The sequence below is a fragment of the Cyprinus carpio genome, chromosome B3 (assembly GCF_018340385.1).
Source record: "Cyprinus carpio isolate SPL01 chromosome B3, ASM1834038v1, whole genome shotgun sequence".
In the NCBI taxonomy this organism is placed as follows: Eukaryota; Metazoa; Chordata; class Actinopteri; order Cypriniformes; family Cyprinidae; genus Cyprinus; species Cyprinus carpio.
Genome location: NC_056599.1, coordinates 12,569,944 through 12,595,749, shown reverse-complemented (window position 1 = coordinate 12,595,749; position 25,806 = coordinate 12,569,944). Strand labels below are relative to the sequence as shown.

The following is a 25,806-nucleotide window of genomic DNA, read 5'->3' as shown; positions in this document are numbered from 1 at the left end:
GTCTGAAATGTGTAGCCTTTATTTAACTCTCTGAAACTCTCTAGCAGGATGAAGCTCGACCTGAGGATGAGATGGAGAGGAGAAGAGCTGCATTACTTGAGAAACAACAAAAGAGAGCAGAGGAGATAAAGAGAAGAAGACAGGAACAAGAAAGGGAGAGGGAGGCAAGGTAAGGCTTACCAACAAAGCTGTTGAAAGTGACCGCTATGAATAAGTATGACTGATGGCATAAAAATCTTTAGACGTATTGAGAGATAATGTGTAATTTCACTTTCTTAGCAGTTATCCTTTCATTGAATGAGGGGTCTGTGCAAAATGTGGAATAAGTGCTGAAACAAGTCCCTTAAGTTCTTTATTAGCACCAAGGGTTTTCATATAAGGGTTTTGTTGAAACTGAAAGCCGAATATTATTTTATGATCAGACTTTGTTGTGTTTTTTTTTTGTTAATTTATTGCATAGAAACAATTCTTTTATTTGAGTTGTAACGCATGGAAAACCACTCAGGACACCTTGGCAACTGCTTAGAAATTTCCTGGCCACTAACTGTGGGTGGTTGCAAGTTTTTTTTATATGCCATCTGATGCTCTTCAACTTATGTTAATCCCTATATTACCTTTTGGACATTGTGAGCTTTATCAGTGCTGTCTATGAATGTTTCAGTAGGCCATCTTCAGTGGATGAGCCTCGCAGAGGAGAGGAGAGACCCCGAACTCCTTCTACCCCTCCGCCTCCACGCACTCCTCCACCAGAGGGCACTTCTCATCGGCGTGGAGACTTCACCCGCCAGGAGTATGAACGGCGACATCAGCTAAAAATAATGGAGGATCTAGATAAAGTTCTCCGCCAGAAACCCACTACAGTAAGAGGCGTCAAGAAGCAGAGGCCCAAAACAGTGTTCAGAGATGACTCCGACCTCTCTCGCAGCCCTGCCAAAGGGTTTATGGGTAAGTTATTGATCATCCGGAAGCTTATTTTCTTTCCATTGATAATCACAGTTAGAAAGCTATATGTGATTTGTCAACTCTTTTCTCTCTCAGGTTCTAGACTAAATAAAGTTTACTCCCATTCAACAATGAATCTGTCCTCCGTGGCCAATGACAATGGAACACTAACTGTCAGAAAATCTCCAAGGTAAATCAAATCTGTATTTGTTTGGCTGATGAAACATCTGTTCTTTGTGACCTCGTATAAATATATGGAAAAATATTTATTCCTTCCCACAGTCGTTCTCATTCACCATCCAGACTGCGATCTCCAAGCCGTCTTGCTGCACAGAATGGGGACTGGGAAAATGCATCTACTATTTCATCCCCAGCTTCAATCCCAGAATACACGGGTAAACTATAAAAATGACATGATTTGCAGTTTAGTTAGTGGTTTTTGCTAAGGCATTTGCTCAATATTGGGATTAATTATTTAAGCAACCTCAGGTATTAAATTTGGTGAACTACTTGTTGGACACACGTTGACGATATATGACACCACAAATCCTGTGACTAGGAGGAGACTAGGGGTGAGCGATTTACTGGTAGACATGATTAACCAGTAGAGATCGTCTTTATCTTGGTTACATGCTCACATGATGTTGCTGTGCTACATGGTTATGAAAACTTATTGTTTGCATGCATTTTTAAGCACTGTGGTTTAAAAAAACAAGTGGTTTTTAAGCCGTTGAAATTACAATTAGCAGTGAAAGAGAACTCATTTCTCTATATGTGTGCACTGTCTGAGAGACTATTTTTGAGCGCTGTCAGAGAGTTGAGTGCTGTCAGAGAGGCACACGCAAGTGAAGATGGTGCTCACAGAGAGCGGGAGTATTTTGGCCACTTTATAGGCCTAAAATGGTGAAATACACATACTTGTATCTGTCAAAATGCTGTCTTTGCATCCTCGTAAACACAGTAGGTCTTAAGTGAAGCAAACCGCTAAGAAAGAAAACACATGTAATAGTATTTTGGATCCAGGCGGCTCTTAAAGTGACAGCAGTCTAATATTCCTGCTGTCTGTCATTCATGTTAATCAAACAGCAGAGAGAGAAAATCTCTTGCTGCTATATTTTCTCTTAATGTTTTTAACTTTATTAATTTTGTGATTTATTTTTAATTTTTATATTAATAAAAAAAGGTATATTACTTTGGTACGTGGAAGAATTGCTACCAGATTGCAAGAACGTTCTGGGAAAAATGTATATAGATATGACAACTCTGATATTTATTGCATGTTAATGATTGTTCTTATTATTCAGTATTTTTGTTGAATGCGATTGTTATGGAGCAGCAATTTGACGATTTCATGTTAAATAAGTAAACGAAAGATCTTTTCTGCTCTGATCTGTCACATATTAGGGGTTAAACGGATCACAGTTGATCTGTAATACAGACGAGACCCTATACTGTTCGGCACGAACGTGATTTGCAAATTAATTTGCCATTGTACACGTTTAAGCAGTTTTAAACCACAAGAATAAGAAACGAAACAGGGCTCAATTCAATACTCACGCACTGTTCTCGCACACAATCAAAGCACGCACAAGCATATAGAGACGTATTTCAGACAGTGTTGTGTATATGTAGGCTACACACAAAATTAGCTTATGTCAAAAACGCTTCACAGCATTGTCATTGTGCTTTAAATATTTTTTTTCTTTTTTTATGCGAAAAATAATCAGATCTGTGACTCAAAAAAATAAAATAAAAAAAAAACAATACAATGTGTTGACTACCCATAATATATATATATATATATATATATATATATACGGAGTCAAGCTGTGGAGTCAAGAAATCTGTAAATATGATTAAAAGTATGAGTATGAATATGAGACAAAACTACAGAATGTCACATTTTATTATCGGGTGATTCAACACAAAGATGTTTTACCAGCTAAGAAGATCATCACTTTTAGAGTTTCATCTCCCTGTCTGATGTGAGTAGAAGTATTGGATTGCCTCACAGGTCTTTCTAAGTGTTCAGCTGTGTCCTGTTGCAGGGAATTCTTCAGATCATTAAAAGCAGGGGAATTCTCTGTGATCAGTTATATCCATACTAAGTCTTGCATTCAATGATGACACACACAAACCAGGATTAAGACGAGGAAGCCGACTCTGAAAGAAAAGCAAGCAATTAGGATGCTAAAAGAAAAGAGGAAGTCAATTAGAACTATAGGAAAAACAAAGGACATGGAGAAATCAAGAGTTTGGAACTACCGGCGACATCAGCAACCAACGGCGACCTGATCGGCTGAGAAAAACAACAGTAGTTGAGGACAGACAAATCATAAAAGCTGTGAAAATTAACCCTAAAATACATGTCTGTTAAATCGCCAACAGCCTCCAGAAAGCTGGGGTGATGCTCTGTCAATCTACAGTCCGCAGGAGAATTTTGACACAGAATTACAGAAGCTACACAGCAAGATGCAAACCTCTGATCAGCACCTAAAATAGAAAGGCAAGATTTTTCACAAATGCGAGCCAGTAGAGTTTTGAGACTGAGTTGATGGACCGATGAGACAAAGATTAACCTTTATCGAAGTGACTGGAAAGCAAAAGTGTGGAGAAAAAAGGGAACTGCAAATGATCCCAAGCATACAACCTCATCTGTAAAGCTTGGTGGAGGTGGTGTCATGGCATGGGCATGCATGGCTGTCTTTAGAACAGGACCTCTTCATTTTAATGATGACTTAATGTATGATGGCAGTAGCAGAATGAATTTGGAAGGGTTCAAAATCATCTTGGCTACCAATATTCAAGAAAATGCCACCAAACTCATTAGAAAGCACTTCATATTAGATCAGGACAATGACCCAAAACACCCTGCCAGTTCAGTCATGGACATTATTAGGGCAAAGAAATGTTAAGCCTTAGATTGCCCAAATCAATCTCCAGATTTAAATCTGATTGAACATTAATTTCACCAGCTGAAGAGGAGACTAAAGACAGAAACTCCCAAACCAAGCAACAGTTGGAATTGGCTGCATTAAAGGCTGGGGGAAAGCATTTCAAAGCATAAGACCAAGAGTCAGGTGATGTCTATGGGGTGCAGACTCACTGCTCTGATTGCATGCAAGGGATCTGCAACTAAATATTAGCTTTTAATCTTTTACATCTTCCTTAAATTGAACTGTTCCAATACTTATGCTCACATCAAAAAGTGGGATGAACTCTAAAAGTGCTGTCCTTTTTATTTGGTAAAACATGTACGTGTCGAAAGGACTAATGTATGTGACATTCTGTAGTTTTTGTCGCATATTCATCTTTTAATTATATTTGCAAATGTCTTGACTCCACAGCAGAGAAAGCAATTTTGTCTTTACTGTTCTAATACTTATGGAGGGCACTGTGTATGTATATATTTTTGTTATATTTGCAAATGTCTTGATTTATATGTATATATATATATATATATATATATATATATATATATATATATATATATATATATATATATATATATATATACATACATATACATACATACTCACACATACACACACACACACACACACACACACACACACACACACACACACACACACACACACACACACAGTGCCCTCCATAAGTATTAGAACAGTAATATATATCCAGCCGGTCTGTGAGAAGATTTTCCAAACTTTAATATATATCCAGCCGGTCTGTGAGAAGATTTTCCAAACTTTGAAAGTAGTTTGTGGAAAAATTTTTTATACAATTTAGTTTTTCTTTTTTGCTTTTTTTTTTTGTTTTTTGTCCTATTGCTTGTATTTGGTTTTTTTTTTTTTATTTATTTTTTTTTTTTTTGCTTGTTTTTTTTTTTGTTATTGGTGATGGTGATTATTATTTTTATATTTTTTTGGTATTTTTGATTTTGTTATGATATTGTTTTTATTAAAAATAACTATATTGTGATATATATATTGTTATTGTGAAATGAAATCGGTCATATCGCCCACCCCTAGAGGAGACTATTGCACTAAGTCTCATAGACTTTCATAAACTTGAGCCATATCTCGAGACCACAATATATACATACATAGTGATAAACAGTGAACAAGCTAGTAACCATCTAGCAATGTCTTAGCATTTTGGTTACGAATTTTGCATGGGCAAGTACCATTTGCAGAAAATCAAGCTTTTTTAAGATTGTTTACATTTGGTCATGTGATCAAAAACTTTGACTTTTAAACAATGACATGCATTTTTGCATTTCCGTTTCAGGACCGAAACTCTACAAGGAGCCAAGCTTCAAGTCCAATAAGTTCATCATCCATAATGCCATCTCTCGCTGTTGTTTGGCAGGCAAGGTCAACGAACCACAAAAAAACAAGATTGTAGAGGTGAGTGACCTGTCAGTCAGCCCATTAAGTACACTCTGGGCTCTCATGACTCACTGTATATTTGCATGGGGTATTTGAATGCATGATGTAATGGTCCCTTCCATTCATTTGTATTTTTTCTTGTCTGCGAAAGGAAATGGAGAAAAGCTCTGCGAACCATTTCCTCATCCTGTTCCGGGACGCCAGCTGTCAGTTCCGGGCGGTTTACACCATGAACCCCGAAACGGAGGAGATGGTTAGGCTCACAGGTACTGGGCCACGTGTTATCAGTCCCACTATGGTGGAGTCGATCTACAAGTACAGCTCTGACCGCAAGCAGTTCACTGCCATCCCGTCCAAGACCATGTCCATGAGCGTGGATGCCTTCACCATTCCCAACCACCTATGGGAGCGCAAGCGCCCAGGAACCCCAAAGAAGCTCGGGACCCCAAAATAAAGCCTGCTGGAAATGCCAACTATGCCTGAGCTGGCCACGTCACCCCGGGTTTCTGTCCCCACTCCGGCAGAGTAGCAGGGTACAGTGGAGTGCATGCCTGGAGAAGGAGTGGGATAACTAAAAAGAGCCCCTAATACAGAAAATCCTAAAATAAATTGCCCTCAGAAGTTCATGGCGGGTGACTTTGCAAACCGTTACAAAGATCTAGTCAAAAATCCCCATTGCCATTTTCTTAAGTGAACACAAGTCATATTTCGAAGAAAAGGGCCTGATTGTTTTTTCTAAGATTGTACAAAATGTATCCTTGGCATTTTAGATGCAACTTTCCAGTCTAGTCTTTCAAGTAAAATGAATGTCCTCCAGAAAAAGATCCTAAGAAATCTTCCAGCTCCTTCCCTCCTTTACTCACTGAACTGGATCCATTGACATGTAAAGGATGCCCCAGATGAAATTGGATCTTTGCTCTTTGATGAATGTAGGGCACAAACCAACACAAGCCTTCTTATCGTTTTGTTTATCGTCATCAGCTTCTCAGTCTTAAGGGACTGAATGTAGAACTGTATTACAAGGGGGCGCAGCCACTCTCCTTTGTCACGTCATGTGAAAAAGTCCCATGCTGCTGTCCATTTCGAGTCTGTCTTGCTCTCTAATTAAACCGCCCTGTCGTTTGGCCTTCCTAAAGTCAATCGTAGACACCTGGATGTTTGTTTTCTTAATGCTTCGGACCTAATCTAACTGGATCACTCAAGGTTTTGGACTTCAGGAGAGCATGTTAAAGACTCAGATATTTTTCCTTCCCTTTTGCTTTAATTAAGAATGAATGAAAAAGAGAAAAGATGCCAGAACGTGCTGTTGATTTCCATTAATGATACTCAAAAAATGAAGGAAGTCTTTTTACTCTGTATAGCTGTAACTGGAAAAATTATGTAAGACGAAAAAAAATCGAGGCTGATTTAATATACTGTATATTTGAATGCTGTTCATTGCTGATTCTTTCATTTTTGACAATGATTTGTATATTGTGGCGATTTGTTAGCAATGAATAAGCTACCCTGCTGCTTCACCACTAGAGCTGGATGTGCTGGTGTGAATGTGTGTGTGAGCGGGACCGGGGACAGAATGAGACGGATGGTGAGAAACAATAAAGGCAACTCTGATATTAACTCTCACTTATGTACCCAGAGCTGAATGAACAAGTAATCCAGTTTGGTGTAATGCATACTTACACCCCGACATGCAGCAGCACATAGTGATATACCAATAGTGAACGCCAACAGAAAGTGATATAAAACAAATGCTAAAAGGAAGTGATAAAAGTCAGATGAGCAGCCCTGGTGTCTGCAGCCTTAAACGGTTATTATGTTGTTTCTATTACTATGATCTATGGATAGTCTCCAAACTGTCTAACTTGGCCTTATTTGTTTCTTGGATGGCTTGAAGTTGTCTTTTTGTATAAAAGGGGCATTAAGTCTGTTTCTCTTTATCAAAGCACTAAAACAACTGATTCAGTCAGGCCACCCTTTCCTGTCTTCGGAGGATATGATGAAGTACTTTACAGATTTGCTGTAAAGATGTACATATTTTTGTAAAGAGCCAAAAAAAAAATTTTTTTTTTTTTTTGAAGTGATTGGATGATATGTTTCTGTGTCAAATGAATGGGAGATGTGTATTTGTGTGTAGGTTGCATGTGTTTGTCTGTTGGGTGAAACATGATGGTGTAATGTAACTGGATTCTGTGCAATTCTGTAGAATGTTAGGTCACCTAAGGTGTATTTATTGGGTAAGGATGAGCTAGAGTTTTCTGTTTAGTTTCAGATTTTATTATTTATGTTATGGCAAATGTGGTGATTCACTCGTTCATTTCAGAAAGCACATTAATGTTTTGTTTTTTTTCTTTAACTGTTTCCATGTTCATGTTGGTAGATTTTGTTTTCTCCCAAATTCTTTGATTATGGATCAATCCCATGTGACAGGATTAGAAAAATAAAATCATTTTTAAATAATCCCAGTTATTTCTCATCGTCACTGATTTTACTTAAGTTCTGCAAGTTACATAGATTTTTTTTAGGTTTTTTTTTCATTTTTTATAAATTTTTTTTTTTTTTTTTTTTTTTTTTAGTTTTTTTATGTGCATGTCTCTGTTTTTTGTTGTTCATATTATTCCCACTCTAAAAGTGCATCTTTGAACATGTAGGTGAATGTTAACAGTCCTGGTCATATTTTACCCCCAAATAAAATGTAAAAATAAACAAAAACCATATAATAATTATTCAGTAGAGTCTTTTTACTAGAAGTAAGAAGTTCTTAAAGTAATTCTGTTTCTTTTTTATTCGTCATGAAAAAAGTTTTTTCTATTTCTATTTTTTCTATTATCTATTAACTATGTAAAATATGACCTGGACATGTTTTTGGTTGGCTTCATAATCTTCATCCTTCAATAGCTGCATTCTAGACACAGGACACATGATACTTTTATTGGAAACTCAAACTGAAACAAACAATGTGTGATGTGCTTCTGTGACTGTGATATGGAGAGGTTAGACAGTTATTTTTTTTTTTTATACGAATGGCAGTCTTTGAATGCTTGCATTTTTGACTGGATGTGATCCATAACTGTAAGGTGAGTGGTTAAAAGAATGTGCTTTATATCTCATACACCCATAATACCCAAAACTACTTTTTGTTCCTATTGTTTGTCATGTTGTTAACTATTATGTAGTGCCAGCCGACAATGACAACTGGATTTGTTCAGCACTCAAAATTATAAGACACCAAATATATGAAAAAATTTCCAATAACAATCTTTATTTTGATTGTATCTCATGTGTGCTTAGCATGAAGCATTTCAGTCAGCAATGAGTTGCAAGGCAGGTCTCCCAGCAGGTGGCGCTGATACAGGTATTCCTCCACCTGTAGACTGATGCTGCGCACCTCTGGCAGACGGAGCAGCAGTTGTCCAAACTTGTCAGAGTGACCTGGGTAGGTTTGCATAGTGTGGTCCATCAAAGCCCTGTTCACACGCTCTTGAGTTTGTTCTACCTGCCTTCGATCCTGTACTGATTTAACATCTGCAAAACACATGACCCTTACAACTCTGGTCCAACAGGACTTGTTCAGATTAAAAGAAAAAAGAAACCCACCTGGATTGAAGAGAACCAGATATTTGAGAGAGACAAACTCCTCTCTGTCTAGTTGTAGTGACCTAAGCTTGGAGACAAGGTCCTGGGCTCTGGACACCAAACTACTGAGAGTTGCTCCAGCCTGACTGAGGATGGTCGATACCTCAATCTGGTACAATAAAGGCAAATCAAAGAAAATCCAAAGACTCCTAAACAGTCGGTAAACTATAACAATGGTGAAGTGCAGTGTTGCCCAGCCCTGTTCCTGGAGGCACACCAATAGTACAAATTATCCAACTCTTCCTAATTCATACCACCGGATTCAACTCAACAACATATTAGTAGAGACTGAAATAGATGGGCTAGATAAGGGAGACATCCAAAATGTAACCTGTTGATGTGCCTCCAGGAACAGAGTAGGGAAATGCAGGTTTAGTAATAGAGGTGTTCTTACCTGCTGTCCAGTAATCAGACAGATGCTGCCATCTCTCCCATAAGCCACCTGCCTGCATAAGTGATCCAGGACAAGAAGCTCACTCCAGCAGCTCTGCAGTAACACCATTTGATCCTCCACCTGTAAGAGATCAGGTACTCTAGTTATGCAGCATTGGACACCTTGGACCGGGGTTCTCAACTCTAGGCCTCAAGTTCCAATTTCCTGCAGAGTTTAGCTCCAACCTTCATCAACTTGCTTGCCATTAACTTTATAGTAATCCCGAAGACCCTAATTAGCTTGTATAGGTGCATTTGATTAGGTTTGGAGCTAAACTGTGCAGAAAAGTGGACCTCGAGTGCCAGAGTTAAGAACCCTTGACTTTTGGTCCTTGAAAAGCAGAGATGGGCAGCTTCGGTCCTGGAGGGCCACTGTCCTGCAGAGTTTAGCACCAACCGTAATCCTGAACAAGCCCTAAACCAAAGCCTGAACAAGCTAATCAATGTCTTTAAGAAAGCTACAGGCAGGTGCATTTTTCTCAGAGTTGGGAGCTAAACTCTGCAGGACAGTGGTTTTTCAGGACCAAAGTTGTCATTCCTTTTTTAAAAAAGTCAAGAATGTTAACCCCATCTCTGCTCATAATACAAGCATGTATATTGTTCTGGACCCTAGGCCTAAGCATGGGATCCTGGTGTCTCCACCAGGCTTCTAAAACAGTGAGATTTCTTGTTCAACAAGGAAGACGATACTACTCGGCAGCTTTCATCAGCAAGTTTTGCTAGTGGACAGTATGGCCATGGTGCTCCACTACTTAGACCAGTATCTGACCAGCCCTAACCATCTTAAACCAGGTTGGTACAGTAACCAAGATTTTGTCAAGTAGGACAAGTCTCTGGATCAACATTCCAAACAATGAATCAAATTTTAGGCATATGCAAAGGGGTAGAGTTAGGGTTAGACTTAGGGTTGGTGTTAGAGACATACACCATTCTTATCAACCAGTGATTTTACAGGGGTTATGGTATGGTTAGTTTTGGGCAGGGGTGTCCAAACTCGGTCCTGAAGAGCCATTGTCCTGCACAGTTTAGCTCCAAACCCAGTTAAACACACCTGAACCAGTTAATCAAGGTCTTACTAGGCATACTAAAAACTTCCAGGCAGGTGTGTTGAAGAAAGGTGGAGCTAACCTCTGCAGGACAGTGGCCCTCCAAGACTGAGATCGGATACCACTGGTTTTTGGGTTAGGGGTAGGGTTTGTTTCTTTGGGAAGCAATGATGTTGTAAGACCAACAAAAGATAGTGATCCAGAAACTGCAAAGAACTACACAGAGCCGTTGTTCACTGACAAGCTGCACAAAACCACAATCATATTTTGCACAGCTTGTCAGTGAACAATGGCTTTGTGTAGTAAATGCTGCTCCATGTGAAAGCATGCATGTGATAGAGTTTTACCGCTGATTACAGAACCAGCTTTACTTACAAGATGTGCATTAAATATTGCATGCAATTTATCATGCGGCCCTAATACTGGTCTTTTCAGCAGTGATACTGAACATTACACTAACACATTAAACAATGTATATAATGTATGTGCGATCATGGTGCAAACCCTTCTACCTTAAGCTCCTTAAACAGTGTGCTGTTTCTTGCCCACTCCACCAGTCCAAACAAAGTCTGGTCAGCAATTTTGCACATGATGCTTAAGGTGTTGAGGCGGTCATGTTTTCCTCGGCAGGCCTGTTCTCTTTGGAGGCTTGCCAACACCCGCGTGCAAAGCTGCTTCTCATCTGGCTCAGCTTGTAGGAGCTCATTTAGGAAGCATGAACTAGGGGTTGGGGTTGAACTGGGTGTCAAGTTCTGTGCTGGAGTTGGGGTGGAACTTGGAGTTGAGGTTGGTGTGGAGAGAACAGTAGGTGAGATTGGAGCAGGGGGTGTCACAGAAGCAGGGCTGTAGCTAAAAGGGAGCTCTCTTTTCTCTGGAGGGTATCCGTGGAAGCTTTGATGGACCGTGGAAGCTGGATAGCACAGTGTATGGAATGGTAGGGCTGGATCAGACAGTGTCCGGTCTCTGGGCATGGTGCAGTCCAACAGCATGGGAAACTCAGACTGGCTCATACTGGGATGAAAGGGCTGAGGTGGATGGTAATGGTCAGAGCCAAGAGAAGCAGGGGAGGGGTTGAGGACATGAAAATCGTGAGGCACAGCAGGTACCAGTGCTTGTGGTCCCTCAATTTTGATCCTGTAGGGGGCAGTGTTCGTCTGGTGATAGGTCCCTCTTTGCTGTTTCAGTTGCCTGTCCCGTCGGTACAGAGGTCCAAACTTGTTTCGCCCACCCCTCATTCTGTCCGCACGTACAGCTGTGACAAGTAATTTTACAATTAACTAAATCACACTGTGATGTTCCAAAGAACATGATAAATCCTCACAGTTCTAAATTATTGTTTCTCAAACCAGTTCCTGGAGGCACACCAACTTTAAACATTTTCAAACTCTTCCTTATCAAACAGACCTTCAGTTCATCACATCTGTAGTAGAGACTCCAAGAAAAGGAGTGGATGGTACGGTAGACATCAAAAATGTGCAGTGGTAGGGGGTCTCTAGGACAGGTTTGAGAAGCATTGCTCTATTAAAGTTGCGTAATTTAACTTTTTTTTTTGCTGGTCTGCACTTTACTTTTTCCCCCTTACTGGGTCATCAAAGATTGCAATTGCAATGTTTTATGGTTTCAAAGATAAGTGGGAACAGGACCAGAGCTATCTCAGATGGCTAATTGTGAATATCGTTCCATATCTCAGAGACAATAACTGCCTTTTTCCTTACACAAAGTCTTATTTTAAATAATGGAATCATTGTTTGGGTTTGCATGCATACCTTCTTTCTTCATGCCAACAGCTAAACATTTCTGAAAGCGGCAGTAAGGACATCGTTTCCTCTGGGCTGGGTCCATGGGGCAGCACTGCGCATCTGCACACGTATAGCGCTTGTTATTCTGTACAGAGCGCTTAAAAAAGCCCTGGTGAGAATATTTGTCTTTAGTATTTAAGAATAATTATATAAATTTACAGAAAATATATAATATAACATATATATATATATATATATATATATATATATATATATATATATATATATATATATATATATATATATATATGTTTAAATTAAAGCTACTCCTGTGTACTTGTTACTTCCTGACCGATGGGAACACTTACCTTACAGCTCTCACAGGTGAGTAGACCATAGTGATATCCTGACACCCTGTCACCACACACAGGACAGCCCTCATCTTGAGTTGCCCTACCGTCTGGGTCTGGTTTTAACTCCTGAGCTATGGGATATAACATTCATTGTAAATGGAAGTGTTAATGGTCCTTTTGTTCACTTTCTTTCTAAAAGTAACTCTTGTCACCTTCAGGAAACAGCAAATGAAAATCAAGAAGCCTGCTGTAATAAGATGATTGTCTAGAAGTGAGCTGTAAAGTTGAACAGTTTAATGACCAGTCTATCTGATAAATCAGCGGAGCAGTCTATTATATCTCAAATAGGCTTAGTCTCTTATCACTCGATTGATTAAACAATGAGATAAAGGGCTTACATAATCCTTACAGTTTGATATTTTCAGCAGCAGTCAAAAGATAAATAAAATGACTTCTAAATGTTTTTTAAATTTGCTGAAGCAAATCTCGGTTAAATGAAATCATAAATCTTTTTGATTCACGTCTTCAGTATGCATACTAAACATTGACTGAACTGTTCATCACAATCAAATCATATGACAAGATTTTCTGAATATCGCAACAAACTTATTTCTAATGGAAACTGAATTAGTCATTGACTTCAAATGTTTACTATGCTCAAATGGATTACATTAGCAATTAATGCTATTGCTAAAGCCATTGAAATCTCTCAGATCTGAAGTTCTACTTACATGTCGACGGTCCCTCTTGTGACACAAGGTCCTGTGTGTAATCGGCAGAGTGGATGGCCGTGGTCTGGGGGTGATCCAGTGGATAGTTTGAGATGTTCATGATCCATAGGAGAGGGTTGGCATGGGTCACCGTAAGCTGTCATTCATAACTGTACAGGCCCCCAGGACTCAGAGCAGGACAGAGAGGAAAACAGGCACAGACACAGGCTGTCTCAGAGATGGTGTAAAGGCCCTCAGTTGGACTTTGCTCCATACTGAGGGTAATAAACCTGAGTCTGTCACACCTTCCCAACAAGCAAGATCTCATTCATGCAAGGTGCGTTGCAGGAGCAGCATATATGGTTTAACAGACCAAACCAACTACAGCCATGTGATTATCAAGCGTTTGGTAAACTCCAAGAAGCATGAACATAGAACTTTCATTACAGTCCTCTTCCCCATTTCTATACATTTGAATCAGATTACTCTTGTGCTCAAATGTGCTCATCAACACGTAATATACTGTGTTTTGCTATCTTTTATCAATAAGTGAGGTTCCAGCACCTTTGGAATCAATTACAAAACAATGAGTCTAGTTATGATGAAGGGAGCAGGTAAGTACAGTGATGTGGGGTCTGACGTCTAAAGCCATAAAACAGTTCAAGGGTGATAGATTAAACTGAGTAATGAAAAAAGACTAATTCTGTCAAATTAAACGAGATATTGTCTTGACTGTTAACGAAATGAAAATATGTGCAACAGCAAAAGCCATTCTTTTACAAATAGCTGGTTGATGATTGACTATGTAGCTATTTCACTGTCTATACTGAAAAATCTATGTGAAATCAGTCGTCTTAAACAGTTGAGAAAAATGACATATTCAGAATTGAAAATATTTAGAAACTTTGTTCGCTAAGTATTAAGCAAGCAGCATGGTCATCTTTTTTCTGTCTTTGAAAATTGAGAAGCGTAGATACCAAGCCTGGAAGAATGATTCCAAATCCCACCCACAACTCAAGCATGTTTACTGACACTAGGTGGCACTATAATGCACAAGTTTACTCTGTTGACATACGGGTTATAGGTCAGAACAGATCAACTGAATCAGCACTTTTTTGATATTTTGAGAAAATAAGCATGAATAATTTAAATATAGTTGTCTGTGCATATTAATGCGCATAATTAATGTGTTTGTAATAAGTTTGCATATGAGTTTTATGTTTTGTATCAGATTTGGTACATCAGGTTTTTTATGGCCTTTATGGTACAGTATTATACAGTGAGCAGTGAGAAAGTGGAGCACACAGGAGGAAAAAACACGTACATTTTATTTAGAGGCAATTAGGTGCACTTTTTTTTTTTTTTTTTCATGGCCAGAAAGTAAGAGGAAATAGTTTGTAATGCAATTTAACTGAAATTAATTTTAGTGGTCACTTTATATCCCACGTCTTAGTAATAAAAGTCGGTAGTTTCAACTGTGAATGGTTGATCATCTTGAAATTTAGAATTTATATACTATCTACTACATTTCATAAAAACTGTCCATAAGGTGGTGCAATTATGTGTTCGCTGGCTTCCGTGCAAATCAACCTTTTACCGTTTGACATTAACTGCATCCATCACATCCACTCTGTCAAATTTAAATTTGGCCAGTGGCCAGTTTCCAGACAGCAGGTTATATATTAATATAAACATAAATGTAAATTAAACATATGACCCATAAGTTGTAAAGAAATCCCAAGAAAACACAAGAGCATTACAATGATGTTTTTATTTTCTTTTTTTTTAAAATGTTTGTTTATAATGATTGTTTATAGAAGATAGTAATTTGGAGTTTGAAATTTTTTGACAAATGCCCAATTTTTTATTTATTTTTTAATGTTGTCTACTAAACCAAACCCAACCCTTTTATAGTATATGTGCTAATGGTACAAAACCGTGCAAAATATGTATCCTATTCTCAGCAAAAAAAAATAAAATAAAAAAATAATAAAAAAAATAAAAGAACATGTAAGGCAGTTTAGCATGCTATGACTACAGGAGTAATGCAGTTCTTCTCTCTGTGGCTCTGAAAAAGAATTAACAAATAAATCTCTAGTTAGACATTAGATATAGTTATCCTAGTATTAATTATAAAAAGAATAAATTTTCTTATTTAAATGAATCATTTACCTTTAAAAGACTTGTTAGAGAGGAAGCTCAGAGAAATTATTCACTCCTAGGACACACAGGCTCACCCTTAACAATAAACCACGCCTCATTGTGTCTGTTCATAATCTTCATTGGGCTGAAAAACACACACATACACAATACAATAAACATAAGAATTACTGAAATTAGAGAACGTTACTGGCAGAAAGGATGTAAACTAAGTGCACCTGTTATAGCCGACATTATAGTGGTACTCTGTCTCATAAGTAGCTTTTACATTGTCCAGCGACGTCTTCAGAGTCTCAACCTGTGATTTGGCCACAAGTGAAATCATCCAGCCCCCGTAGCTCTTGACATATACTTTCATATCCGGAGTGTCTGTTAAGTATACCTACAAATAAAGTGCAGGAACAAGTTATATACTTTATATATATAAACGTTCAGTTGAATAGAAATCACAGAAAATATCAATGAGACTCACAGAGGCATCAGTAGGTTTGGGTGGATTGGCCTGGTATTTGGAGGGCAGGAGGAAGCTGAGACCATAGACTGATGGCTGCCACATGCTCGTGCTATTATTGACTTTAATGAGGACTGGTGCAGTCATGTCAATTGTTGCACCTAGAAAATAAGGGTTATAATTTGATTATAAGGATAAATTTGATTTTTTTTTTTTTTTTTGGTAATCTGCTTCCAATGAACGTTAAATATTTTCTTCATTGCAATGTTTTAATTGAAGGTGCTTTAGCAGTTTGTTGCTAATTTAAAGGGATAGTTCACCCAAAAATGAAAATTTGATGTTTATCTGCTTACCCCCAAGGCATCCAAGATGTAGGTGACTTTGTTTCTTCAGTAGAACACAAATTATTATTTTTAGCTTCAGGCGTTGCAGTCTCTGAGTCCTTCAATGCATGGCAAATGGTAAAAAAACATACACAGAAAAATCCATAGCGGCTGACCCTGTGGCTCGTGACGATACATTGATGTGTAAAGGTAAAGACCATAGACTGGTAAAGACACAAAACGATCACTCTGTGCAAGAAACTGAACAAAGTGTATTACCGCCACCTATCTCTCAAAATGGCCCCAATATTGTAGATGCAGCAGGCTCCGAGTCTGCAGCTTCATACTACTCAGTGGCCCATTAACATTCTATCTACAATCTAAATTAGGAGTGTCAATGGTCCATTTGAGAGATAGGTGGCGGTAATGCACTTATAAGTCTGCGATCCACCATAAAGCAAGAAGAAGATGATGTAGGCTGCTGTGAAACGCGTTCACAAGAGTTCTAACAGTTAGGACATTGCTTGAATCAGAGGTAAAAAATGATAGAAATAGTGTTTAGTTTCCTGCACAGATCGATCGTTTTATGTCTTTACACATCAATGTATCGTCACAACCTGCAGGGTTTAATTTGGATTTTTCTGTGCATGTTTTTTTTCTCTCATAGATTCTGTGACCATTGCAAAGCACTGTACGACTGAGAGACTGCAACGGCTGAAGTTAAAGAAATCATAATTTGTGTTTTACTGAAGAAACAAAGTCAACCACATCTTGGATGCTCTGGGGGTAAGCAGATAAACATCAAATTTTCATTTTTGGGTGAACTATCCCTTTAATCATGTTTAGAAATAAAGAGTCATCTGAATGGTGTACACTCACATGAGATGAAGACTGCACTTATATTAATACTTGTTCTTATAAAATGTGTAGCATTGTGTCGTCCGGTGATGTGAAGAGTGAAAATTAGACAATTATTAATGAAATGCTAATTACTGAGACAACGATCAGTAGGCCTAACGTTACCTGTAAGTTACAGCCGAAGAACCAAAAAGGTTCGAAGTCAGAAGAAAGACTGACAAAAAACGAGTATAAACATCAGTGCGGCACACAGGTAGTAAGATGATGGGAATAATCCTGCTTTGTTTCTTTATTGTTGGACAGGTAAGGCAATTAATTATGGTCGATATGTCGATAGATGGCAGTGCAGCCTTTAACAGCATCTGTTTTCAACCGAAATAGTAGAACGCCTAGATGGTCCTCACTGCAGAACACAAGATCCAGGGGGCGTGGTTGGATCCAGATCCAACTCCTCCCACCTTACATATACCTAAGCCTACCGTCTCCACCTGCTGATCCCTAAACCCACCCATTTCCACCCCTAAACCTACCCATCTCCACCCCCTAGATGGGGATCCAACCACGCCCCCTGGATCTTGTGTTCTGCAGTGAGGGGCTACTGAGAACGCCAGCAAAAAAAAACAAAAAAACTACTGAATGCATATTCTTCAGATGAACACAAACAAAGATTTTTAATAATAATAATAATAATCCATCTCTTTAATTCCACCTATTTGAGTTTTTTTTTTTCTTACACATATCAGTCGTTTTGCTTCAAAAGACGTGATTTCATGAGCTGGGGTAGTATTCCCGTGGTGTTCACTTTGAGTAGTTTTTGAAGCTTTAGAGGTCCTGTACAAAGAATTATGAGAGCGGATGCGGCTGTTTGTAAACTTCAATATGCGAGGCTTCATTCATTCGCTTCATTTACCTGTACAAAACAGTCCGTTATGCTGCTTGATATTGCAATCTGGTATCATGCTATTTCAATTCATTACAGGACACTGGATAGCTTTACCGTTTAATGCACTTTGTTATTTTTCTGGTTATTTTCTGAAGTCTAGCACATTTACAGAATGTTGCAAAATTTGGACTCACAGACATGGATTATTTTCCTATACATCTTCATCTGAAGAAAGTAAGTTCTACATCTGGGACGCATGAGGATGAGTAAATAATGAGCACATTTTCGTTTTTTAAAAGTCTCTTACAGGTTTTAATGTCCTTAAGAACATTTGGTGCTCCACAATGTTTGACCCCCAAAAATTTGACCCCCAATCAAACTCACCAGCCTCATTTTCTCCGGTGATGTATTTATAAAGTTTCCTGAATGCTCTTGAAGTTGCAATTTCCATGAAATAGGATTCAGCTTCTGTGGTCACCCACTTAGCAGCTTCATAGTGGCGTACCTGTAGGAATAGAGCACTTCATCTCATTAGCATGATCTGTTTGAGCTTGTCTTTTAAATTTCTGGGATCTCTTTACTCTTTCATGTTTGTGCTGTCTTGTATCTCACCTCATAACCATCTCCTGCACAAACCAAGTCAAACAGAAAGCACTCTTTTGTCTCTGTGCAGTAACTGGATTCACTAGTGGAGTCCCTGAGAGATGCAAACACAGTACATTCAACTTGATGTATACACAGTAATGCGCACATTGTAATCTCTGTGGTGTGGCTATTATACAGCTGCAAGGGAAGTAAAAATGAATCTCACCCAACTCTTCCATCTACTGTCACTGCAAAGAGCAGCAAGATCAATCCTGTCATACAAATCCTTAAAAACATTAAAAACAGAAAAAAAAGAAGTTACTTTTAGGGAACTCTAGCAGTAGTCCTTTTTATGGTGCTACTGTGGTTTATACTGTACAGCAGTCTAAGAGAGTAAAAGCTTCAGTACTTACATGTTGTAGAATGTTGTAGCTTGAATCTGTGCAGAGATGAAGTATGCACACTGTGTGCCTGCAAGCTGTTATTTATACATGCAACGTTATGAAATCTGTTCCTCCTTCAAGACACGCCCCAACTCTGCAGTCATGTAAGCATGTTAAGTAAGAGTTTGTCTTATCCACTAGGGACAGTATTTCATCTTTTTTTAAATATATATATTTTATATGATTGTTAAATAGCCATGTCTAGCCATACAATCTTAAAATAATGATTCCAAAAATGTTGTTGTTGTTCAAAAAATGGTCTAAAAAACTTTTTTTACACTATAAAAGAACCTTTTGTGGAATGAAAAGGTTTCATGACTGTTAAAGGTTTTTCATGAATGCCTATAAAGAAACATTATTTTTAAGAGTGTACAACACACTGACAGACATACCTTCATATGTGTATAGCATTTAATTACAGTTCAGGATTGCTTTCATTTTTATGCAATGGCTTGTTTGTGATTATGTACTGGGAAAACAAAGTTGCATTTTAAGGTTAGATGGGGTTCTCGTGAGGTTGTTACACAATAACTTCTGGATTTCATTCAAAACTAAACTATCTCCATGCATGACATTCAATCATTATATTCATTCTGTCAATGACATATCAAAGCACTGATGTAAAATAAGCAAACAGAACCTTTGACCACAGACTGACCACAGCTCTGTTCATGGTGTGCAGTAGTGAATGTGACAGTCATCCAGATGTTTAAGTAGGCTAAATGTCAAAATTGCTTAACTTTCTAGAGTAGAAGAGGAATATTGTTTCAGGTGACCATTTTTTTATTATTATTATTTTTTAGTTCAGGGACATCAAATCAAGAAATGTTTTAAATCAGAATTATTTATGGATGCATAGTTTGAAATGTAACAGACATTTAGATCATTAAACTGTAGTTTTGTCAGTGTAAAATTTCTAAGTAAATAATAATGAAAAATGATTTTAAAATACATTTAATTTTAAAATAAAAGTTATTGTCTGAAAGTAAAAATTATTTTACTTTCAGACTATAAGTTCTGTGTTTTATGGGTGAAGGAAAAATAGTTTGACACCCAGAATTGTGATTTTCATTTAACGCCCACGTAGAGATAATAGTTCTTTTATGTTCAGTTCAGGGTATATTCAAAGGTTTAGCTCTTTGTCTCCTGTACAGTTTGTGCTCTCTGATATCTTTTGTTTGGGGTTTTGTAATGGTTGTACAAGTGTTGGGTGTAGCTGGGTGTCTTGTTTCATGCATTGTACAGTTCACTATACATACAAAAGTTCTCTAAACATCTGGTATGATTTAGCATCAATGGAGTTACGCAAAGACAACATTATGCAAAATTATGATATAACGGCAAAGACAAACTGCTCATAAATCATCCACATTTATTCCAGATCATTTTTATTTGGACACATTAATAGTAGGTTTAACACATTGTCTTTGGCCATAACTTTCCCCTGGAGATGTTCCCGAAATCTTCATTCGGAAAAGTATTAGAGTTCTCCATGCAACTCTTATGTGTGTTTGGCAGTTGTTATGCAAGACTGACATAACAGCAGATCTGTTTTATTCATCAGGTGTTGTCTGCTTTTTCTTCTCAAGTGCCTGTATTTGTTAGTTGTGTGAAGTGTAGCCTCTGACAAAACAGAGATATTAGTTAAAAATATGCTTTAGAAATATTGCTTATTGTTAGTTAGTAAATAACTATTCCAACTATTTCCAAGTATTTCCTGGTTTGTTGCAAGCATTATAGTTTCATATCAGTTCAGTAAATTGTCTGCATCACTGAGAACCACAAATGCTCACTCTTGGGCGCAGGAGGGGAGGGAGAGAGGGAGGCCTGCGAGTACTCCAGTGTTAATTATTGCTTGATTAGGGGGTGAGTGATTGATTATCTGCATTCTGTGTTTGGTGTGTGTTGCACTGTGTTCATATAGCCTGCAGTGCATTACATATTTCATTCAGGCTGCTTACGCCTTAATACAATGGTTACTTTGAGTGAATTATTTGAAATTACATCAAAAGTTATATGATGTTTCATTCAACGCAACAGCTGAAGTGATGTCAGTGGTTTAACTGATTTTTTGCTGCTGCCTCGCCCTCAGGTGCTGCTGTCAGATCTCTTCTTCAATGTCGTCTAGAATGAGCTCATCGATGCTATCTATCAGACTGCCCTGACTCAGATAGGTGTTGACAGTGGATCCGCTGCTGATGTGAGTGGGGCTGGGGTAAACCACACGTGGCTTCCTGTTCTTCTGTCTGCTGAGTGGGTGAACGCATTCGGTACCAGGTACATGGGGCTCTAGGTAAGACAATCATGCAGATAGTTATATTAATTCAGTTCGGTTTTAAAGTATGTAAAATCAGTATGATATGGCATTCACAACCCATTTTGCTTCTGTAATGAGACACAGTGGGGTCCAGAAATGAGAACACCCCACTGATCTATATATGACTGGATCACTCATCGTGTTCTGAACTGCCAACCGGCAGTGAAGCCACCGGAAGTGTTCGATCTGCCATCTTACTAATCCCTACCGGCAGCGAGCACCATTGAGTCACATGCAAACCACTGACCTAAAATCACCCGATTTGAAGCAAATCAGTCAAACGGGATTATTTTGTATGTTGTGTGTATGTAAATTCATTTTTATTTCAATTGTTATCTGCAATATTTATGGTCTTTTTTGGGCAGTATAAGAGATTTAAACAGTTTAGGTGGGTGTGTCTGCTGACACAGGTAACTGATCCAACACAAAATATAGCCCATTTCTTTATGTATGTAATTATTCAGGAATTATTAAACATGAACGTGTTAGTATCAGAAAATGATCTGAATATATTAGAATAAATAATACAATAGCCTCTGTTAATATTGCTCTATACTGAAATGAAAGCTTAACTTTCTAATTAAATTTACATTTTATTGTTGAAACATTTGCACTTAGCGCCGAATTACGAATAAAAACACTATAATAAAATTATATAAACAATTAATAACTGTACAAGGCAAATAAAGGTATACAAAGCATAAATCTTTCTTCAGATTTGAGAATTTTTTGTCATTTGTTATATATATGTTGAGGTGGTGTCCATCTGATGTTCTCGCTTTTTATTGATGCTGTTGGATCATCTCAAATCAAGCTGGAGAACGTGATCATCAGGTTTTACAGAAACTTGTAAAGTTCATGCAGCTTAATTATAGCTGGTATTAAAGCAGAGTATTGATGTAATGGATTTTTTTATGCTTTAATGATGGATTTGTTTCTTACAACAAGCATCATTTCGCTTGTCAAGACATTCTTTCTAAACTAGAGTCGTGTGGATTACTTGTGTATTACTGTTATGTTTTTATCAGCTGTTTGGACTCTCATTCTGACAGCACCCATTATGTAATGCTGATGTAATGCTAAATTTCTCCAAATCTGTTCCTATGAAGAAACAGACTCATCTACATCTTGGATGGCTTGAGGGTGAATACATTTTGAGCTATTTTTAATTTTTAAATTTTTTAATTCCTTTTTTTTAATTTTTGTTATGATTTTTTTTGATTTTGTTTTTTTAAATTTTTCATTTTAAAAAGAATTTGCATTTGTGATAGTGATCTCTCACTTTTACACACCCTTGTAGTTCCCAAAGAAGCTGGATGTTTACTCTGAATAAATTTTACGTTAAAATTGTGATCCATACCAGAATGGGTCCTGAATGCAGAACCCTTCTAGAACTCCTTTTCAAATCTGTTTGCTATTATTTCTGTAAAATGTATAATATAAAATGTTAACTAGCATTAAGTTACTGTGCTAACACAATACCTAAATGATTATTTGGCTATTATTTATCAATAATTGCACAGGTGACATCAGTTGAAAATAAAGCCAAAGCCCTCTTAGAAGCAGAGCATATTTAAAGCAGAGCAAATTTAGATTTCATGTTGGCTTTTAAAGAAAATGAATGGTACAGTTATACGAATGAATTGTAGCCACACTTAACTTTGCAGGCCTTGTATTGATCTTAAGGCTCAATACAAGAAATACAGTGGTTTGCAGTGTTGCAGGAAGTTAACATTTTAACATTACTTTTACTGATTGATATTCGTGGTCTGAATACTGTATATAATTAACGCCTACTGTAACACCTAGAGATTGTGCGAGACCTCTAGTGGTCATTGTGTCAAACAGCATCAAATTACCCATTCGATTATAACAGTCTTCAGCAAGGCAGCTGTGCTGCTGATTTCTGCGTCTAGGCCCAGGCATCTTTCTCCTCTTCCTGGGTGGTAGTATCTTTGTGGGGAAAATGGCGGAGCGACAGCCATAACAAGGAGAACGTCCATCCATTCGACCAAAACCCCTAACAGAAACATAATATGTTAATACAATACTCCTTGCCATATGCTGAAGAAAAAACAATGCCATGATCATTAAAAACTGAAGAACAGCAATACAGAGTACAGCATACATGATGTCTTACTTGAAGGTCCGCGAGCAGTTTAGACAGTTAAACTCTGCTATACCCCACATTTTGTTGGCTGGCACAGGGTCATACTTCTTTTTGCATCGATGACAACGTGACACCTATAACAAGCCAAGTGCACACAGATGTGAATGTAATTTTATCTTGTAAGGTGTGGTCAGGCGTCATACCCTTTTCCTCTGAGGCACACGTCGCCACCAGTCCCTGTCACATGACTCGCAGGCAAACTGATGTATGACAGAAGGGATCTGGTTTGCCTGAGCCTGGTCAAACATTCGTTTGTTCTCCTCTGTTAATGGCAGAACTCGTAGATGCGCCCCGAGCTCCTGCAAGCATGTCTGTGTATGTTAATTCACACTGCTTACAGTACACATACAGTTCTTCAGTATTAGCCTTTGTGCAATTGATAATTCAAGTAAACAACGTAAAGCAACTAACCGCTATATCATTATCATCATTGGGTTTTTTCTTGGCCAGTGCCTGAAGCGGGACAGGAGTGATGTAATAAGACTACAGTGTAACATGATGTTTTATTTATAATGTAAATCCACATCCAAAGAGGGAAACTCCTTCTTACTTTTGCTGACTGACTGGCACCACTGGATCCAGATGACTTGGCGGGTTTTTCTTCCTAGAAATTTTTAATGACTATCACCATTATACAATTAAAAACTGTAAAGTAGACAGCAGTAACAGGTACTTTAATTTTACAGAAATCATTTAACAACAAATCATGTTTGCGGGTTGTTAGGAGATGGTTGGGATGTTACCCGTTGTTTTTCATCAGCTTTGAGTTTCATAACCATGTTATATATGAGTGCAGAGAATGTTTTATTCATTAATAAAGAATTATACAATTACCCAATTAATATGGACACGTATGTCACACTTAATTGCATTGCATTAGATAACAAAATGCTTTCTTTCAATGCTAAATCCTCGTTATTTTGTGATCTAATGCAATGTCATTCATAAATATAAAGTGTGCCTTCGATGTCCCACTACTATTTTGCTACAAAATAGTTACACCTACATGCTCTTTCCATGAATGTGCATAAACTGCTTAAAGTCACCTGTACCATACCTTAGCTACAGGGTCATCATTCAAAGACGACTTGTCTTCCTCATCCAGCTCTCTCTCTCTCTCTCTCTCTCTCTCTATATATATATATATATATATATTGCGGGTACGAGTCTCAGGGATTGTGGGGGGATAACCAGCGCTCTCTTCCACCCTCAATATCACGACTCAGGTAAGACCCTTGAGCAAGGCACTGAGCCCCCAACTGCTCCCTGGGTGCCACAACATTGGCTGCCCACTGCTGCAGGTGTGTGTTCACAGTATGTGTGTGTGTGTTTGTTCACTTCTCACTGCTGTGTGTGTGCACTTAGATGGGTGAAATGCAGAGCACAAATTCCATGTTTGGGTCACCATACTTGGCCACACATTATGTACTTTTCTTTCCTTTTTTGAAAAGGTTTGCACTTTACCCCTGTGTTATCTGCCATCAGGGCGACACACATTGCAACCATATGGTTGTTTCCATAGCGTCGCATGAGCAATACAGCCTTGTCAATTTCAATAAGTCCATGAAAAATTCTCTCTCAGTTGCCTCACACTTTTTTCTAACTAAGCTGAGACAGAGAATATTTACATGTATTTATCTTTATATGACAGAACAACCACGCTGTATAAAACTGAGTGAGAGACTCAGTGTGGCCTTTAAGATTAATACAAAAGTGATTTAAATGCAGGAAAACATTAATCCTTTTTTAACCTATATGCACTATGACCGTTGAGGGAGTTACTGCACTACACTTCCTTTAGCGTGTAATATTGTATCCAGTAAAATATCATACGCCATTTAACTGTATGTTTATACGAATAACAAATACTGTACCTCCACTTCTTCACGCATTTGACTCATCTCTCTGGCGTTCGGTGTGGTTTTAGTAGTTACCTGTAATGACAGCGCTAAACCTCTGACACTGTGGCGCCGTTTCCTTTAGCGCTTTTGTGATCAGAGGCGTCGTGCCCATTCAAAGCGTATTGAGGGTTTGTAGTGAGGATTTGGATTCATGGAGTAATCGGATCTCTTGAATCGGTTCACTAAAAAGAATCATTCAGGGCTTTGTTTCCCAAAAGCACCGTAAACATAAGTTGATCGTAGCACCATTTGTTTCATTGGTTTTACGATGCTTTTGGGAATGCAGCCCAGATTTTGCAATTCACTTATATATAACGCCGTTGCGTCATTTTGATTCTGTATGACGAACAAACATAACTACCTCCAGTTTAGTGCATAGAAGCATGGAAGAACGATTTAGACAAGATTAGTTCACAGACACCAATTTGTTCATGAAGCAGAAAAAAAAAACATTTACGCATTTTCTTTTTATAGTAGGCTAGCCTAGCTGAAATCGATTTATTTT

General features: G+C 38.0%; 4 protein-coding genes across 6 annotated transcripts in view; 1 reads left to right on the top strand and 3 right to left on the bottom strand.

The window, feature by feature from the left end:
* Positions 1 to 7,759, top strand: part of camsap3 (calmodulin regulated spectrin-associated protein family, member 3) — a 36,442-nt gene extending 28,683 nt beyond the window's left edge. The window contains exons 13-18 of one of the 2 annotated variants that reach the window (XM_042719754.1): positions 48 to 169; positions 662 to 945; positions 1,039 to 1,132; positions 1,225 to 1,337; positions 5,197 to 5,315; positions 5,449 to 7,759. In XM_042719754.1, the coding sequence (XP_042575688.1) occupies positions 48 to 169; positions 662 to 945; positions 1,039 to 1,132; positions 1,225 to 1,337; positions 5,197 to 5,315; positions 5,449 to 5,751 (1,035 nt within the window). In that variant the 3' untranslated portion in view covers positions 5,752 to 7,759. Of the gene's footprint in view, positions 1 to 44; positions 170 to 661; positions 946 to 1,038; positions 1,133 to 1,224; positions 1,338 to 5,196; positions 5,316 to 5,448 lie in introns of both variants that reach the window. The other variant, XM_042719753.1, reaches the window with a different exon arrangement.
* A 770-nt stretch (positions 7,760 to 8,529) lies between these two features.
* Positions 8,530 to 13,469, bottom strand: nr5a5 (nuclear receptor subfamily 5, group A, member 5). The gene is made up of 7 exons (XM_042719749.1): positions 13,232 to 13,469; positions 12,516 to 12,631; positions 12,175 to 12,316; positions 10,921 to 11,660; positions 9,325 to 9,444; positions 8,892 to 9,039; positions 8,530 to 8,819 (listed from the first exon to the last, which is right to left on the bottom strand). The coding sequence occupies exons 1-7, from the start codon at positions 13,329 to 13,331 to the stop codon at positions 8,572 to 8,574; spliced, it is 1,614 nt and encodes a 537-aa protein (XP_042575683.1). The 5' UTR covers positions 13,332 to 13,469; the 3' UTR covers positions 8,530 to 8,571.
* A 1,739-nt stretch (positions 13,470 to 15,208) lies between these two features.
* soul5 (heme-binding protein soul5) lies at positions 15,209 to 19,018 on the bottom strand. 2 transcript variants are annotated; one of them, XM_042719752.1, is made up of 8 exons: positions 18,884 to 19,018; positions 18,697 to 18,756; positions 18,498 to 18,582; positions 18,270 to 18,390; positions 15,843 to 15,982; positions 15,589 to 15,752; positions 15,383 to 15,497; positions 15,209 to 15,304 (listed from the first exon to the last, which is right to left on the bottom strand). In XM_042719752.1, coding segments are annotated over exons 1-7 (651 nt in total). In that variant the 5' UTR covers positions 18,886 to 19,018; the 3' UTR covers positions 15,209 to 15,304; positions 15,383 to 15,418. The 2 variants fall into 2 exon arrangements, with proteins under 2 accessions (XP_042575686.1, XP_042575685.1); XM_042719751.1 differs by having other exon boundaries at positions 15,209 to 15,278.
* Positions 19,019 to 20,935: 1,917 nt separating this feature from the next.
* Positions 20,936 to 25,466, bottom strand: shfl (shiftless antiviral inhibitor of ribosomal frameshifting). The gene is made up of 7 exons (XM_042719750.1): positions 25,275 to 25,466; positions 23,951 to 24,004; positions 23,812 to 23,853; positions 23,544 to 23,699; positions 23,371 to 23,474; positions 23,090 to 23,250; positions 20,936 to 21,202 (listed from the first exon to the last, which is right to left on the bottom strand). The coding sequence occupies exons 1-7, from the start codon at positions 25,299 to 25,301 to the stop codon at positions 21,015 to 21,017; spliced, it is 732 nt and encodes a 243-aa protein (XP_042575684.1). The 5' UTR covers positions 25,302 to 25,466; the 3' UTR covers positions 20,936 to 21,014.
* Between the last annotated feature and the right edge of the window lie 340 nt (positions 25,467 to 25,806).

Coding starts and splice junctions, on each gene's coding strand:
- soul5 (XM_042719752.1), bottom strand. Junction 15,983..18,269: donor CACCGGAGAAAATGAGGCTG/GTGAGTTTGATT, acceptor CTTATTTTCTAG/GTGCAACAATTGACATGACT. Junction 15,753..15,842: donor CCAAACCTACTGATGCCTCT/GTGAGTCTCATT, acceptor CTTTATTTGTAG/GTATACTTAACAGACACTCC.
- nr5a5 (XM_042719749.1), bottom strand. CDS start 13,331: ATGAACATCTCAAACTATCCACTGGATCACCCCCAGACCACGGCCATC. Junction 12,632..13,231: donor ACAAGAGGGACCGTCGACAT/GTAAGTAGAACT, acceptor TATATCCCATAG/CTCAGGAGTTAAAACCAGAC. Junction 9,445..10,920: donor CACTGTTTAAGGAGCTTAAG/GTAGAAGGGTTT, acceptor GATCTCTTACAG/GTGGAGGATCAAATGGTGTT.
- shfl (XM_042719750.1), bottom strand. CDS start 25,301: ATGAGTCAAATGCGTGAAGAAGTGGAG. Junction 23,700..23,811: donor ATGATGATAATGATATAGCG/GTTAGTTGCTTT, acceptor ACATGCTTGCAG/GAGCTCGGGGCGCATCTACG. Junction 23,475..23,543: donor GTGTGCCTCAGAGGAAAAGG/GTATGACGCCTG, acceptor GGCTTGTTATAG/GTGTCACGTTGTCATCGATG.